At 39.6% G+C, this 14,418-nt stretch overlaps 1 protein-coding gene across 1 annotated transcript in view; it reads left to right on the top strand.

The window, feature by feature from the left end:
• Positions 1 to 587: 587 nt before the first annotated feature.
• LOC121951566 (collagen alpha-1(XI) chain-like) overlaps positions 588 to 14,418 on the top strand; it is a 115,559-nt gene continuing 101,728 nt past the window's right edge. The window contains exons 1-3 of the mRNA XM_042497943.1: positions 588 to 954; positions 9,826 to 9,990; positions 13,970 to 14,183. Of these exons, the coding sequence (XP_042353877.1) occupies positions 840 to 954; positions 9,826 to 9,990; positions 13,970 to 14,183 (494 nt within the window). The 5' untranslated portion in view covers positions 588 to 839. The remainder of the gene's footprint in view (positions 955 to 9,825; positions 9,991 to 13,969; positions 14,184 to 14,418) is intronic.

Genomic DNA, 14,418 nt, shown 5'->3' with positions numbered 1-14,418 from the left:
GGACTCTATAGCTACCACCTGTGCTTCCACTCTTTGTTCCAGCCGTCTTTAACCATTAATTATTTTCAGGCCTCGGGAGTCCTGCTGTCCAAAAAAAAAAAGAGAGAGAGAGAAAAAGAACAAACTAAGGACTCCTTGAGGAAACTCCTAGAGTCTGGAAAGCGTTTTATATTATCCACTGGCCCCATGTAGAAGCTATTAGGGCTCTTTTCACATTCTTAGACTTTCAGGAAACCTCTGAAATAACAGCTCCACCCCGCCACTTCATTTGCATTTAGTGCATTTACTTTGGAACCTCTCTTCCTTTATCTCCTCTATGCCTATGATTATATTATGGGAAAATTAATTTATTTTTGTGATATATAGCTTTAAATCTTTATGATAACGTAAAAAGAAAAAAAGAAACGAGTGCTCTTTGGATAGTGCACTGTGTCCTGTAATTAGGCTGCAGTAGTGATGCTCCTGCTTGATGCTGTTGCACAGGGGGCGGGCTCAGAGACAACTTTCCCGACTGGTGATTTGATGAACGGAGGATTTTCCAGTGTCAGTATCTTTACAGTCGGTTCAGGTTCAGCGTTGCGGCGTTTGTCCAGCCCTCCTGACGGTGCGCAACTCTCAGGGAAACCGTGCGCTTTTTTCTATGAAAGCCCTTCACCATCAGTCTGAGAGCTGGGCTTAAGGGGGAGCGGATCTGAAGGGCCCACTCTGGCTGTGAAAGACCTCCTTTAGACTTTCACTCATGGCGCTGTAGTATAAGCACACTTTTTTGTGGATTTGTGGAAGGGACCGAATTTTGTGTAAAAGTCGCCCCGTTTTCTGTACAGCCGCGGGCGCTCATCATGGAGGTGCAAAGGTGGACCACCAGGTGGAAAACGAAAAGGTGGCTATGGGATTCAACGCTAATCGCTGTGGTCACATTAAGTTTAATTCTGCAAGCTGCCAATGTCAGAGCAGGTAAGAGGCTGCACGCCACTCCACGCCACAGTCACTGTGCCAACCCCCGCGCAGCCCGGACAGCTCGTGAGCGTCCTGCAGGCTCGCGGCCAGCCCAAAGGTGATAGTAGGTGGTAGCCAGCCATCAGATTGCCCATCGCTGGTTAGCAAAGTCACCATAACTCCGTTTTTAAACTTTTAAACTGCACAGTAGACCCGTCCACTTTATCCAACAGAGCGGATCATACTTTTTGTGCGCTTTTTCAATATTCGAGGTATTTTATCATGTAATGATGACTGAAGGTCGATGTCTTTTTTAAGTTTATTTTTTAGTGACACCAAACTGAGCCCAATTTCTGATGACTTTGAAGTTACTTTATGAGCTATCTACGTGGTTTCAATGTGTCCAAGTTTACGTCGTGATATGAGCTGTTTTCTTGGCAACAAACCAAGAGAGACGCTGCTCTTTCTCCCTCTGGGTATCTAAGTAGTCTGCCATCCAGGTGTGGTCAGCGAGCAGAGGCTGGTGTTGATTTCGTCTTGACGCAAATACTCCGCACAAAAAAAAGTGTCCCTAAGAATGAGCAGTGCGCAATGATGGCGCTCATTAGGTGTTAAGATATTGTAATTTAAACTATGCTGTATCATTTTTGGCAGCTAATGTTATCACAGGGAAAAAATGTGACTTGGCAGCACAGCTGGAAACCCTTTGAGGTTTTACACATAACTTTTGCGCACGACATTTGGTGATCTAATTAGTAGCCCGGGTATAATGCATCAAGTGTTTCCAAAATATCAGTGACATAAGAGCCTAATAATTAAATCAAATTCACAAAGGCATAAAATTGGCATTTTTGTGTATAATTAGCTGTCAGCTACCTTGCTGTCAACTGCTGTAACTTCAAACATTTAGTTTTTTTTGCTGATAAATATTCAGAAAGTTTAAATAATACACTGGGCACAACACTGTGGAATTCTGCGAGTGAAATTCATATTCTGGCCTGAAGGATCACCATCTTTCCACATTATCCAGGCTCCCACTAAGTCCAAGAAGGGGCGTTGATGGAAAAAAGAAAAAAATTTGGAGTATTTTCTTTGCTTTAGAAGCACATATGTGGGTCACATTAATTACTTTTTTTTTACATATCCTTTGTCTGTGAAGTCAGAGACACCCATACTGTACTGTGGTGGATACATTTGTGTGTGCCAAAGTTTTTTGGATGCATGCTGCTTTTTAATATAATTGGTTTTGACATTTGATCAGGTATTGCGCAACCTTTCAAAGTGATGCCTTTTTGTAACATGCTGACACAAAGAAAGTTATCTAAAAGTTTACATTTTTTAAGTTCATTGAAGAAACTCTTAATCAGATGCTAATATGCAATAGCTGGTAATTTGTGTAATAATGTATTGCATCCTGTCTAGACATTTCCTGTCTTAAGCCCCTCCCCATTTTTAACCATCACCATCCACTGTTTTGACTGTACAAGCCCCATGATACATAAAGAAATCATTCAGCACAGGGCAAATTGCAGAGAGTTCCCCCCCAAAAATGAAAGATCATAAAAGCGAATACCACAGTGGCATGGCTTGCCCGTTGCCCATCTTCCCTCACTCTGACTGATATTTAAACTAACCATAATTGCATGATGTGCTAGCAAACATTTACAGGCTTTCCAATGTACTTTAATTGCCGCCTGTTGCTGCCAAGTCTCAGTCGAAGCCAGTGACACAAAAAAGACCGACAAGACATCCCAAGATGCTGCTGCTGCGCCACCGCAGAGGCATTGAGTCAGAATGTCACGGATTGAAAAGTTAATCACAAGTCTAAACATCAAACTGTATGGCGCTGATGAGTTAGGAGACAGAAAGTGTTGGAAATTCTGACTATACAGCTGAAAATGGTATTTTAATGCGTGAGCTGGTGAAATAGCTTTAATGATTTTTTTGAGGTTTCTCCTGTCACTACACGCTTCACTGCCTCGGGGGGAAATCGCACTCCTTTGTCATTTCAGTAGCTTGTTAACATGGCAGATAGTATATCACGGGTCCCCGACAGCAGACAGGAAGATGTGTCATTAAAAATGAGAGAGACTGACAAATTACCACTCAGACTCGACTGTGGCTGGTCGGTCTGAAGCTGCTTTTGGTACCTTTTGCATGAGAGAACCGTCTTCTCTCTCTTGTGGTTTTTTCGTCCTTATCATTAGAATATGGTTTTATTCCTTTTAAGAAGGGGTGTCTTGTTGAGCACGCTGGCTCCTCTGAGGCTCAAAAGCGTTTCCAAAGCTATGCATCAAGATTCATTTGGGGTCTTCTGATGGTTTTGGTTGCCTGTTTTTCAGGGCTTCTGTGAAGCAATGGTTGTGGAAAGGAGAGGGGCTGAAGAGTCGGGGGTGGGGGGGGGCGGGTGTGTGGGGGGGTTCCTGGCCAATTCAGCACATCTGGAATATATGAGGCCTTGAGGTATGCAGTAATGCAGAAAGGCATTCTGAAACTCACAAAGAGACCTTTAGTCCAAGCTTTCTTTTTTTTTTAAGAACCAGTAGCTCTGTAGTTGGGACAATATTCAGGAGGCTATTTTCTTTTTTATGAGGCATTTGGTGTTAGGTTTTAAATTTTCACATTTTATTCTGTCCTAGTTTGAGTCAGAAGTCAGACTGGTGTAGGACACAACAAACCCAGTGTCTGTTAAATTGCTTTTAGTGCAGCGTGAGTTATTAAGCTTTTATTTTTTAATACTCTATCCACTGTCCACCAAGAGTGACATCACCTTTCTTGTGCTGCTTTCATGCGTCTTTTACAAGTATTTAAATCTTTGAACCCTGAGGAAATTGATGTGATTTATTTTAAAAAATATGGGAAAAACAGCAACTCAGTAAGAAATGTTCCATGTCCAGATTTAAAAATACTTTTTAAAAAGTTAGAGAAAAATGTATTGGTAAAGGAAGAAAAAAGCTAGGGAAAAACGATATTAATCATGATCATAATTACATATTTAAAATTATTTTACAGAATTATTATTTTTAAGCCCCTTTTCCAGGTACTTTCAGTTTTTGTTTTTGTTTTCACTACTTACCGTTTATTTTCATTTTTTGCCTAATTTTCAAGTTGCTTATTGCTTTTGCATGTTTTTGAAGAAATTCAGCCACTTTGTTCAAAATTCAAGAGATTAAATTTCTCTTTGTGCAGTGTCAGTCATAGAGTCTTTTTAAGTTACTGAATTTAATAGAAATCAAAAGAAAAAAGACTTTCTGATTTCCCAACAGTGCGGCTTGCCAGATGCTTAAACTCTAAGCAGTTTAAATTCATGAACTGTGGCATGGGATGATCTGGACCCATATCAGCATAAACGACTCCGGTCCTTTTCATCACTCACAGAGGAGATCTGCACAACTTCAAGCAAGCTAAAAACTCGATCCTCGAGCATGTGCTCGAATCAGGAGAGTTTGATTCACCACTCAAGCTGTTATTTTTCTGGTCACAGGAGAAGTAGCTACAAAGATGGGGCCTTCTCCCATTTAGTCTCATGTATGTTTTGGTTGGGGGTGGCGGGGGGGTTACAGGGAGTGGTGCCAGTGCCATAATGGGTTCAGCATGTGGACTTGTGGCTCTACCCATCAGACCCCCTCCTGGTCACTAAAAGCGAACAGGAACTGCATAATCAGCACTTCCTGGCTTCACGTGCCACATGACTTAGAGAAACGGAAAATGTAAACAGGCGTATATTTTGGTAATAAAACTCCTTTCACTTTAGATTGATGTTGAAATGTTTAGTCAAGAGGAATTACAGAAAAGTATGGTTAAAGTACACTAATGCAGTTTGGGGTCTGCAGTTTGCATGAAAAGAGAACATATGGTTCTTCCATTGATGGGGGAAAAAGGTGGTTGTAACCCTTTTTTTTTAACATATTATTCATTTTAAAAGGCCCACTAATGTATTTTGATTTGGTTCATCTATGGCTTTTGATCAATCTTTTTTTCTGTTTTGTGCAGTTTTGTGGCATATTATGAGGCAGATGAGGATATTTTCTGCATTGTGAATTTCAAACACGACCTCCGTCTGCTCCCTTTAAATGCTTTTTCCCACAATGCTATCAAACACATGAATTCCACATTTCTATTTTTTTAAGGAAGGGAGATTTCACATTAAGCCTGTTATCTGCTATTCCTTGAAGGCCTTATCTTCCCAGTGAGATCTTAAGCTGACCATTCAGACATTGTTTATCATTGCTGGGCCTTTTGAAGAGGACACATCCTGCCTCCTGACTCACTGAAAAGACCCATGAATAGTGCGATGTCTGGACATGGTTGTGCTGTTTTTTTTGCTGCTGTGGTTTTTGCAATAGTTAAACAAGTAGCATTTAATACTTGGGTTGCACTGAGTTTGGTTTGGAGTGGAAATCATTTTATTCTCTGTATTGGACCTCTAGCTTTAATATTCCATTCCTAGTTGGGTCAAATTGTTTCTGGCTAGTTTGTGGATACAATTTTTCATCAGGCCAATACATACTGCAGTATTGATGTGCAGTCGTAAAAACTTTGCTTTTATATCAGTATATTTACAGTACAACAGTAAAAACATGTAATTACATGGAGTGAATCTCATTAAATTACAAGGCAAATAATGTTAGAACAGTTACAGTCATAAAGTGTATGATGTGTAATTTGTTTTGAGTGAATGCCAGAATATCATCAGCAAGCAAAACACCAAATTTAATTTAGAAAACCCTCACAACATGGATAAGAGGTCATAAATCATAGTTTTATATAGGTATTTAAAAAGAAATCATGTAACTTTTGGAAGACGGAATAACACTGATTAGTAGAATACACAAGCAGTTAAACACAATCTTGCTTATTTCACTAACTCGTGGGTTTTATTACACATCCTTACTCAGTCTGGTATGACCAGTAACTTACGGTGGCTAATGTTAGCAAACCTGAAATAGATTCTTCTGTGTAGATGACATTACTGAGTCTATTTTCTGTCTTCATATCCCTTCTCTACAAGTTTTATTGCTGCACCAAATTTTAGCATTTGCCTTTGTCCTGATATTGTCACTTTGGCCACAGTGACTGTTGATCAGCAAAAGTTACCAACGTGATCTCATTCCAACTTGTCACATTTTGCTGCTTGGGCAGAAACCTTTAAAAGTGACACCAGGGTTGGCGTTATGTGTTGTATCTTGACGCAGAAGGGTCAACAGTTAGGCTTGGACAACACAACTACTTGGTTATGGCTTGAAAAACATGGTCGGTGTCACTAAATAATCACCCGGCTTTGAGTGCCACAAATACAGCTCTAAAGTCAGCTGTGTGTTGCAGAAAACCCCTCACACAAACGCCACAGCCAATGTTGTTTGTTGGTGTCAAACACCACATTTCTGGGTAAAAGTTGGGCCAAACACGTACAAGTGCCACAACCGATGTTGTTTTCTTGGTGTTAAACAATAATCCCCAAGTAAAATTCTGGTGTTTGCTGGACCCATCAACCCTGAGTGGACTTTCACGCCGTTTAAACTGTGACAGTTGCTCTGACTGTGTAAAAACGACACAGATTTGTTTACATAATCGGTGAAAAGCCCAGTGCGTCTCATACATTTGCTAAATGGTGCCCCTGATCCCAGTATTGAGACACTGGGGACATTGCCCAAGCTGCCTATTTTGATGCTCTGGGAGCGAGACTAGGCTGAAGCTACATAGACTTGCTGTTAAGATTTCAGCTTAAAATACATAAAAACTAGAGCTAGATGGATAATTGGCCAGGCTGATATATTGCTTTACCAATAAGAAAAAAAGCCAGTACATATATGCCAAACTATGGGTTTTGGTAATTTAGAGAGTGTCTTTGTCCACCACATAGCACTAATGAGTTGATATTTAAAGTGTAAAATGTCCCACTGAGTATGCATAAAAAACTGAACAAAAACCGAACAAACAATTAAAAGTTTTTTTAATCAAGTTTTTTCTTATCCTTTTATGTTTAAACAAACAAACAAACAAAAATCATCTTCTAAATTATTGATTTTTTTTTTTTTTTTTACAAATTCTCACACTTTTTGGTGAATAACTCAAAATCCTGTGTTGGTTGGCCCATAATAAACACATCACATTCTTCATGGAGACAGGCAAACTATATGCAAAATTAAATTTGTAACTGAAATTGATACTGCAAACAGGGGTGTAGCACCAAATTATGGGCCCTAGGCATGAGCAGTCTCTGTGGGCCCCCCACCCCCTCCTCTCCACACCCATGTCAATCTCATTTACCTTTTCAATTATTATTTACAATGTAAGTTTGCTTTCTTTTTCTTTCTTTCCTATATTTTAAAAACTTTTTTTGGAACCCTGATTTCCATTTCTCGGGGACAGACAGTCTGTGTATGCAGCATAAGCAGTCACTCGGCTTTAGCTGCGTTTGGAAACAAATTCATGTGTAAGGGCAGATTAAACCATTTTATGCCTTTGAGGATTAAGAGGGGCAGAGGGGTTCCACTATTTTTTTAATACAAAGTTCAGTCTTTCAGCAGCTTTATTCAGCCAATTTAAGTTATGGAACTAATTAGAAATGAAAACTTGCGAACAAAACCAAGTTTTTCATTCCAGACTGTTTGAGTGCCCCCCCTGTCATTTGAGCCCTAGGTAATCAGTCCTGCTTCCCCTCTACTATGACACCCTTGACTGCAACGTAATAACCTACTGTACCCTGTCATAGTCACAGAGTGTAAACCAGAATGATAATTTGTCCAAACCTTGAATTAACAGCCTCATCTTACTGTATATTTTTAAGGGTACGCAGCCTCAGGCAGACATTAAATCACAGATGGCGGGCTGTACGTCAACACCCGTGTTTATACACTAGCCTGAAAGCATACCCTATTAGGCTTCCTAAATTCCCCATAATCACACTGTAACTAATGATGCCTCTAGGAATGGGAGAGATAGAGGTTTGAGAGACAAACATTTAAAGAATTGGAAGTAAAAGACTCAGGAGTGAAGGTAGAGTTAGACAATTACTGGCGAGAGAAGACATGAGTGTTTATGGGCACAAGGTCCATTGATAGAAAAGAGTCTAGTAGTGTTAAGAAGCTTGTAAAGTTGCCCCACTCTGCGTGCTTCCTATTCCAAAGACCAGCAGCATTGAGTTTTATCATCCCATAGATGCTGTGGCTTCTGGCTGTCGGGGTAACAGTGGAGGTGAGGAGGGGGCCAATTATGTCTGCTGAATGGTTACCAACATTTTTATTGCCCCTCTGACAAGGTAGCTCATAAACCAACAACTGACAGCCAACAGCCCCTACACAGGCAACGCGTGTAATGGGTGTAAATGTTGATTTATCATCAAAATGCCAACTCCTATAAGTGTACTGTAAAATTACATGCAGCTTTTACAACATGTACAGTTACGGTGCATCATTACGAAAAACATTTTCTTCTGTAATTCTACACATTATCTTAATTGTTAATTTGTTTAGATTGTAATAGTGAATGCAGTCATTATTTTTAATAGATTCCTACTAAATTAAATTAAATTAGTTTAGTTTATATGGTTGCAGCATATGCAGCAAGTTTTTAGCAGTCAGTGTAATGTTTATTTTCTGTGCACATGATGCACTGCATTTATAGCAGACTGAGAATTTACTTCGACATTTTGGAGTAGACTGTGAAACAACATCATGTCTACAAACTGATTCATGATACGGAAAGTCATGTTTTTCAGCTGAGCAACTACACATGAATGCAGTATCATAGAAAGTGTTTCAAACAGTGTACACTTCGAGTTTTCACCATAGACTGTATAAAATAATGGACCTAACTATTGTGTTATCACCCATTGGTTGTGGACCTTGTGGAAAGTCGCTTGCCCTTAATTATGCATAACTTTAAGCCTCTAAGAAATGTAAACGAGTGAGTTATGTAACATTTCATCCCTTGTACAGTTGTTATGAACGAGGAAATTGGCTTTAGAGACCAAAACTCTTTTTTGTACCAGGCTGTAAAAATGTTTATTTGTGCTTGAAAATTGGGCATTTTAACCAGGTGCCAACCTCTGAGATTGAAAAATGAAGCCAATGTGGAAGTGCCAAAACTGCAGTTCCTCTTTTGGCCACTTGAGCCTGGCTCCAAAACAGACTACATCCCAAAAGACTCCAATGTTAAAATGCCCAACTTTACAACGGAAATAAACAAAAATGGGTTTGGACTTTATAGCTAATTTCAAAATGAATGACAACTGTACAAGGGGGGATTTTTAAAATGACTCGTTTACATTTTATTTCAGCCCAAAGTTATGTATATTTAGGGGTATGGCCACTGGAGTTACAGGCTGTCTGTGTGGTGTCGCTACAGTCTGTGAGTCAGATCCACCCCTTGCTCCTCCACAGCTCCAACTTCTTACCCAAATATGGTTACTTCCTGCTCCAAAAAAACAAGATGGCCATGGAGAAAATTCCAAACTTGAGGCTACAAAATGGCAGTCCAATAGGTGACATCATGGTAGCCATGGCCATTATTTATACAGTCAATTACTTGGACATTGGTTTCTATGATGATCGACTCACTTCTTAAGCAAGTCTCAAGTGGCCATTCAAGGAGCTGCAGTTTTTGGCACTTCAGTGTTAGCTCTATTTTTCAGCCCTGGAGGTTGCCACTTGGTTTTAAGTACACCTTTGAAAGTGTTAATATATTAAAGAAATACAAGAACCCTAAGAAACATTTATTTTTAGGTGCACTCAAAGCTATTGGACTGTGCCATCCCAACAGGGAACACTGACTCACTACTTTGGACAAAATCATTCCCTAAATACCTTATTGCCAAGCAAATGTTTTGAAATCTTGCTGCCAAGTGTCATTGGGAAATGTAATCAGTTCTTTCTTCTGTCTCCTCAGCTGAACCAGTAGACGTACTGAAGGCTCTCGACTTCCAGAGCTCTCCTGAAGGAGTAAAGAAAACACCAGGCTTCTGTACAGTCCGGAGAGGATCTAAACCCGACATCGCTTACAGAGTGGGAAAACAGGCCCAGATCAGCGCTCCAACCAAACAGCTCTTCCCAGGTAACCTCATCCCTCATCTCCCACAAACATTTACACCCAAGCTGAGCCAGGCAACTTTGCCCAATCAGTTGCTCTGGAAAGTAGTGTTGATGAGTGCAGCATTTTCTTGCAGATTACTTGCCCACTGCGGTTTGGAGATAGTTTTCAATATTTTTTATTCACTAGAAGTGGAAAACTTTGAATTTATACTTTTATCTGACATCTGAATTCTATTTGGGCAAATATCATGGAATGAAAGTATCTCAGAGAGGAAGGATGTCACTGTATTCTTGGATGTGATGGATATGTTTTTGTGTGAAATCATGCAAAAGCAGCTTTAACATAGGGGCACTTGCACAAACTCACTGTAAAACGAGCTATCCAGATTTTAAATTCTTACCATTTCTGTACTATTCACCTAAAATAACCACCAAAGGCATACCCAAAGTAAACTGAGAGCTGTTCTGCACTGTTTTGTCACTGGGGCTTATTGGCTGGGACCATACACTGTGTAAAAGCTTTTTGTTGTAGCTCGACAATGTTAGTGTACGGGTGGCCTCACATTTTCAATTTGAGAGACAAGTTGAATCTTTACAAAATAACCTCAATTTGTCTTCTCAAATACAGCCAGTTTAAAACTTTAAGACACTAGCTCATTTAAAGTTGAAACAGTTAGTTTCTGTTCGCAGTGTAGCATAAAGTCTACCTTGTCCAAATCTAAAGCAGATAATGATATCACAGAAAATCAACATTTTACTCATTTTTCTAAGGTTTTGTCCAGGTGCTTTATAAATAGCTTAAATGTATGTAATGTAATGTAATGGATTTGTGATTATGAATGGAAAAACAAATCAAAAATGAAACAAATGTCTATTTAGGAGCTTAGCTTAGAGAAAAATACTTGTATAAAACCTAAATTGATGCCAAATGAAAGCCTGTGGCCCATATGAAGGCCCCTGGGCGGGCTGTTGGATGGTTAAATAGGACTAAAGTTGCAGCCGTAGCTCTGTTAGGGATGCGAACATGCTCACAATAACAGTGCTCATGTTAAAAAGGCAAAATGTTTAACATTTAACATTTATCATCTTACTTTAGAATTTTAGCATGCTGTCGGTTTCTTATCGGCATCAAACAAAGGTTGACAATAAACTGTGGCTGGTGGGAATGTCATAAGTTTTGCTGGAATTTGATCATTAAACAAAGTGGTGACAGATTGAAATTTTAATTGGTAGAGACATTTTAGTAATAACCAAAGTGGTGCAACAGCAGATTCACATCACCATCCCCAGAGCCAGAAATTTTATGCCCACTCAAACAAATAATTGTTTGGATGAAAATGAAACAGATGCTTTTGTTTACTGTCTTGAACCAGTTAATGGCAAAATAAAAACATCTTCCAGATATTTAAATTTCACAATAAAACAGCAAAAAGTGATGTAATGAGAAATGAAACCCTTCACTACGAACACCTGTCCTCTAAAATGCGGTGCAGACTTTAAGCAATTATTTTCTAGAAGATGCGGTGAATGCGTTGGTGGTTCAGTGTTCTCCAAGAGCCCATAGGGGATGAGAGCACATGTGTATGGGATGTCATCTAAACATATGATTCAAGTAAGAAGACCAACACCAGATTTTAGTAATTGGATATTTGGGGGAAACCCACAATTTATTACAGCAAATCAATGAGAGGAATATTTCTTTTGATGTTTTGTGGGCCTATCTTGTCAATAAAGTATCTGTCCACAAGTTTGATTGCTGGCAGACTCCAGTGCGCTGTGCTTGGCTGATGGAGTGAAATGTAGCAGGGTTTTTAGACTGAGTGCGCATCGCCTCACTCGACGTCTGCTGCCCGGCTGTTTGTGAGAAATAAAGCCATATTTGTTTTATTAGGAAGGAGTCCACTCGGTGAAACAAAAAAGCTTTTTGACTGTGTAACCATTTGGTTTGCTACTTTGTTACACAGTGCTACTCAAAAGCTAATCCACAAATTGAATAATGAACTGTAGGGGACGAGACTGTCATTACTGATTGCTGTAGAAAACCAGTGAGCTGTTGACAGATATTCTAATATTGCCAGTTGCATTTTTCCCAGCTGAAATGTGAAATATAATGTATTTAAGCACAAATACATTACAATAATAACAATATATAACAATAAAGTTCACATCCATAGGAGGGCTGTTAATGTTTTATTACTGGGGCAAAGTGTAAAAGGAGCCCCCAGTTGCTTACTTATAAAAGCTAAACTTGGCAAGAAAGTGTACAGAAATTTATTAGCGGAGTGCTGCTGAATAAATTGTCCCTGTAAGTGCTGTTTTTTTTCAGTCTGGCTCAATGTCAAAGAATGAGAAAACAGTTCAAAATAGTGTGAGGTATTAGAGCTAAACATCTGTGATTTTTGGCGTGCCAGCACACCTTACACTTTTCGTAACGGAAATTTGAAGACAGTAATGAAGCTCAAGAGGTGAGACGTTGCAGGTGCCATGGAAGCAAAGTGTCAAAATGTCCTCAGACAGAATAATGGGGCTTTTATTTGATCAGATTTTTTGTCGTTGAACCCCAGCTATTATAGTTTTAAAAAAATATGACATTTGATTGAGTACTTACAGCCCTTGTAAAATTATAGTGGCTACATCACCACAATTAAGTCCTTTAAGGGGTAGCCAAGGTCTCTTTCAGCTTCCTTAATAAACACTGCTCTTGGTCCAGTTGTCTAGACTTTGGGGTAATGTGAGGAGAGAGGTTAAGAGAGCTAATAAACTTGCTGTCATTCAGTTTAGTATTTATAATACAATTGCCCTTGTCAAACGTGTATATTTTTTTTGGGGGGGGGGGTTGCAGGGGAAATATTAAGAACATGTGCATTTGTCCCCCCCAACATGTAAGTAGCAGAGGACTTTTACTTAATTTTAAAAACTTAAAATTAAAGACATTTACACCATAAATTGGTGCAGAACAGACACAAACCAGTGCAAAAATATTCACCAGAATGCAGAAAATTTAAATGTTTAATGCTCAAAATTTTCTGACCAAGGACCCCAAACCTCCTCATTCATATGTTATATTATTTTCAGTATGCACTATAAGAGAGAGGTGTCAGTATTCTTAACTAATCTCAACACCAATATGCGTTTTACCGTAAATAATGAACTATTCCTCTAACTTAAAGCAGAAAATGTGCAGAGCTACTCACTGTCCGCTTGTCAGACTAACAAATACACAATAGAAAACCCACAAAATGTTAAGAAAAGTAACATTCTCTTACCTATTTTCCTTATTAAAGAGGAATACAGCATCACATCTTTTGAGTTCAACTTTCACTGACTCACAGAAGACTGACGAGGCTAAATTGCCTCGTTAAAACACACTTAATTTACTCTCGACAAACAAAATAAAACTCACCCAAACTATCTTAGTTACAATTGCTGGTTATGAAGACAATAAGCCCTCTGTTTCAACAATCACCAGCTCTAGTTTGGCCGAAATAAATCTTTAATTCACCAAGTGAGACGTAAAATCATGTCGTATTCTCCTTGGTCTCTCTTGCCGCTGTTGCAGGCCGCTAGTTGTTTACAGTCCTGTAACTTATCCTCCCACCACTAGGTGCTGGGTGTCTAAAGAAACTGAGCTCTGGTGGTGTGTGCTGTGCACTACATACAAAAAGTTTGATAGAAAGCAGAGTGCCTGTACTTACGACGGTATTGAAAAACATACCTTTGGGATATCTAAATACCCTGGTTTACCGTAATATCGTGACACCGCCCAAGCCTAATACACAGTTGACATCTCTACTCCTGCCCCACGAAAGCCATTTAATTAACTTCAATTAAAAATTCTGTGGTTATACTGGGAAGTTCCCATGTGTCTAATTGTATGATTCTAAAGCAGAGCAAGAAAACCCAGTAACAAAAATGTGCAGTAACCCAGATTTTATAGCTACTTATCTGTTGGTCTTTACTAACATACCGACCTACATGGCTGCTGCTTGTTCAACATTCAGGAGGAGTTTTCCCAGAAGATTTCTCCATCCTGTTTACCATCAAGCCCAAGGCTGGCCTCCAGTCCTTCCTGCTGTCCGTGTACAACCAGCAAGGCATCCAGCAGCTCGGCGTGGAGGTGGGCCGTGCCCCCGTCTTCCTGTACGAGGACCAGCATGGCAAGCCTGCCCCGGAGCAGTACCCCTTGTTCCGCTCCATCAACCTTGCTGACGGCAAGTAAGTGACTGAGTGACTAAGTGCTTCTCAGGAGGGCCTGAACATGTTGGGTCGGATGTGGGTGGTGGATTTTTATATCCCCTGTTTTTTTTGGGGGTTTTTTTATGCTCTGTGTCCCATTTTCAGTTCTGAATGTAAAATCTTTGTTGTGAAGCTTGTGTGATTGGCTCAAGAGCAAAGCGGCACATTTTGAGGCTCATCTTGAGCGCTTTATCAAAATTTATAGTTCGTACTT

Source organism: Plectropomus leopardus, chromosome 12 (assembly GCF_008729295.1).
Source record: "Plectropomus leopardus isolate mb chromosome 12, YSFRI_Pleo_2.0, whole genome shotgun sequence".
NCBI lineage: Eukaryota > Metazoa > Chordata > Actinopteri > Perciformes > Serranidae > Plectropomus > Plectropomus leopardus.
Note: the sequence above shows the minus strand (reverse complement) of the source record. Positions and strands in the feature narration are given on the sequence as shown.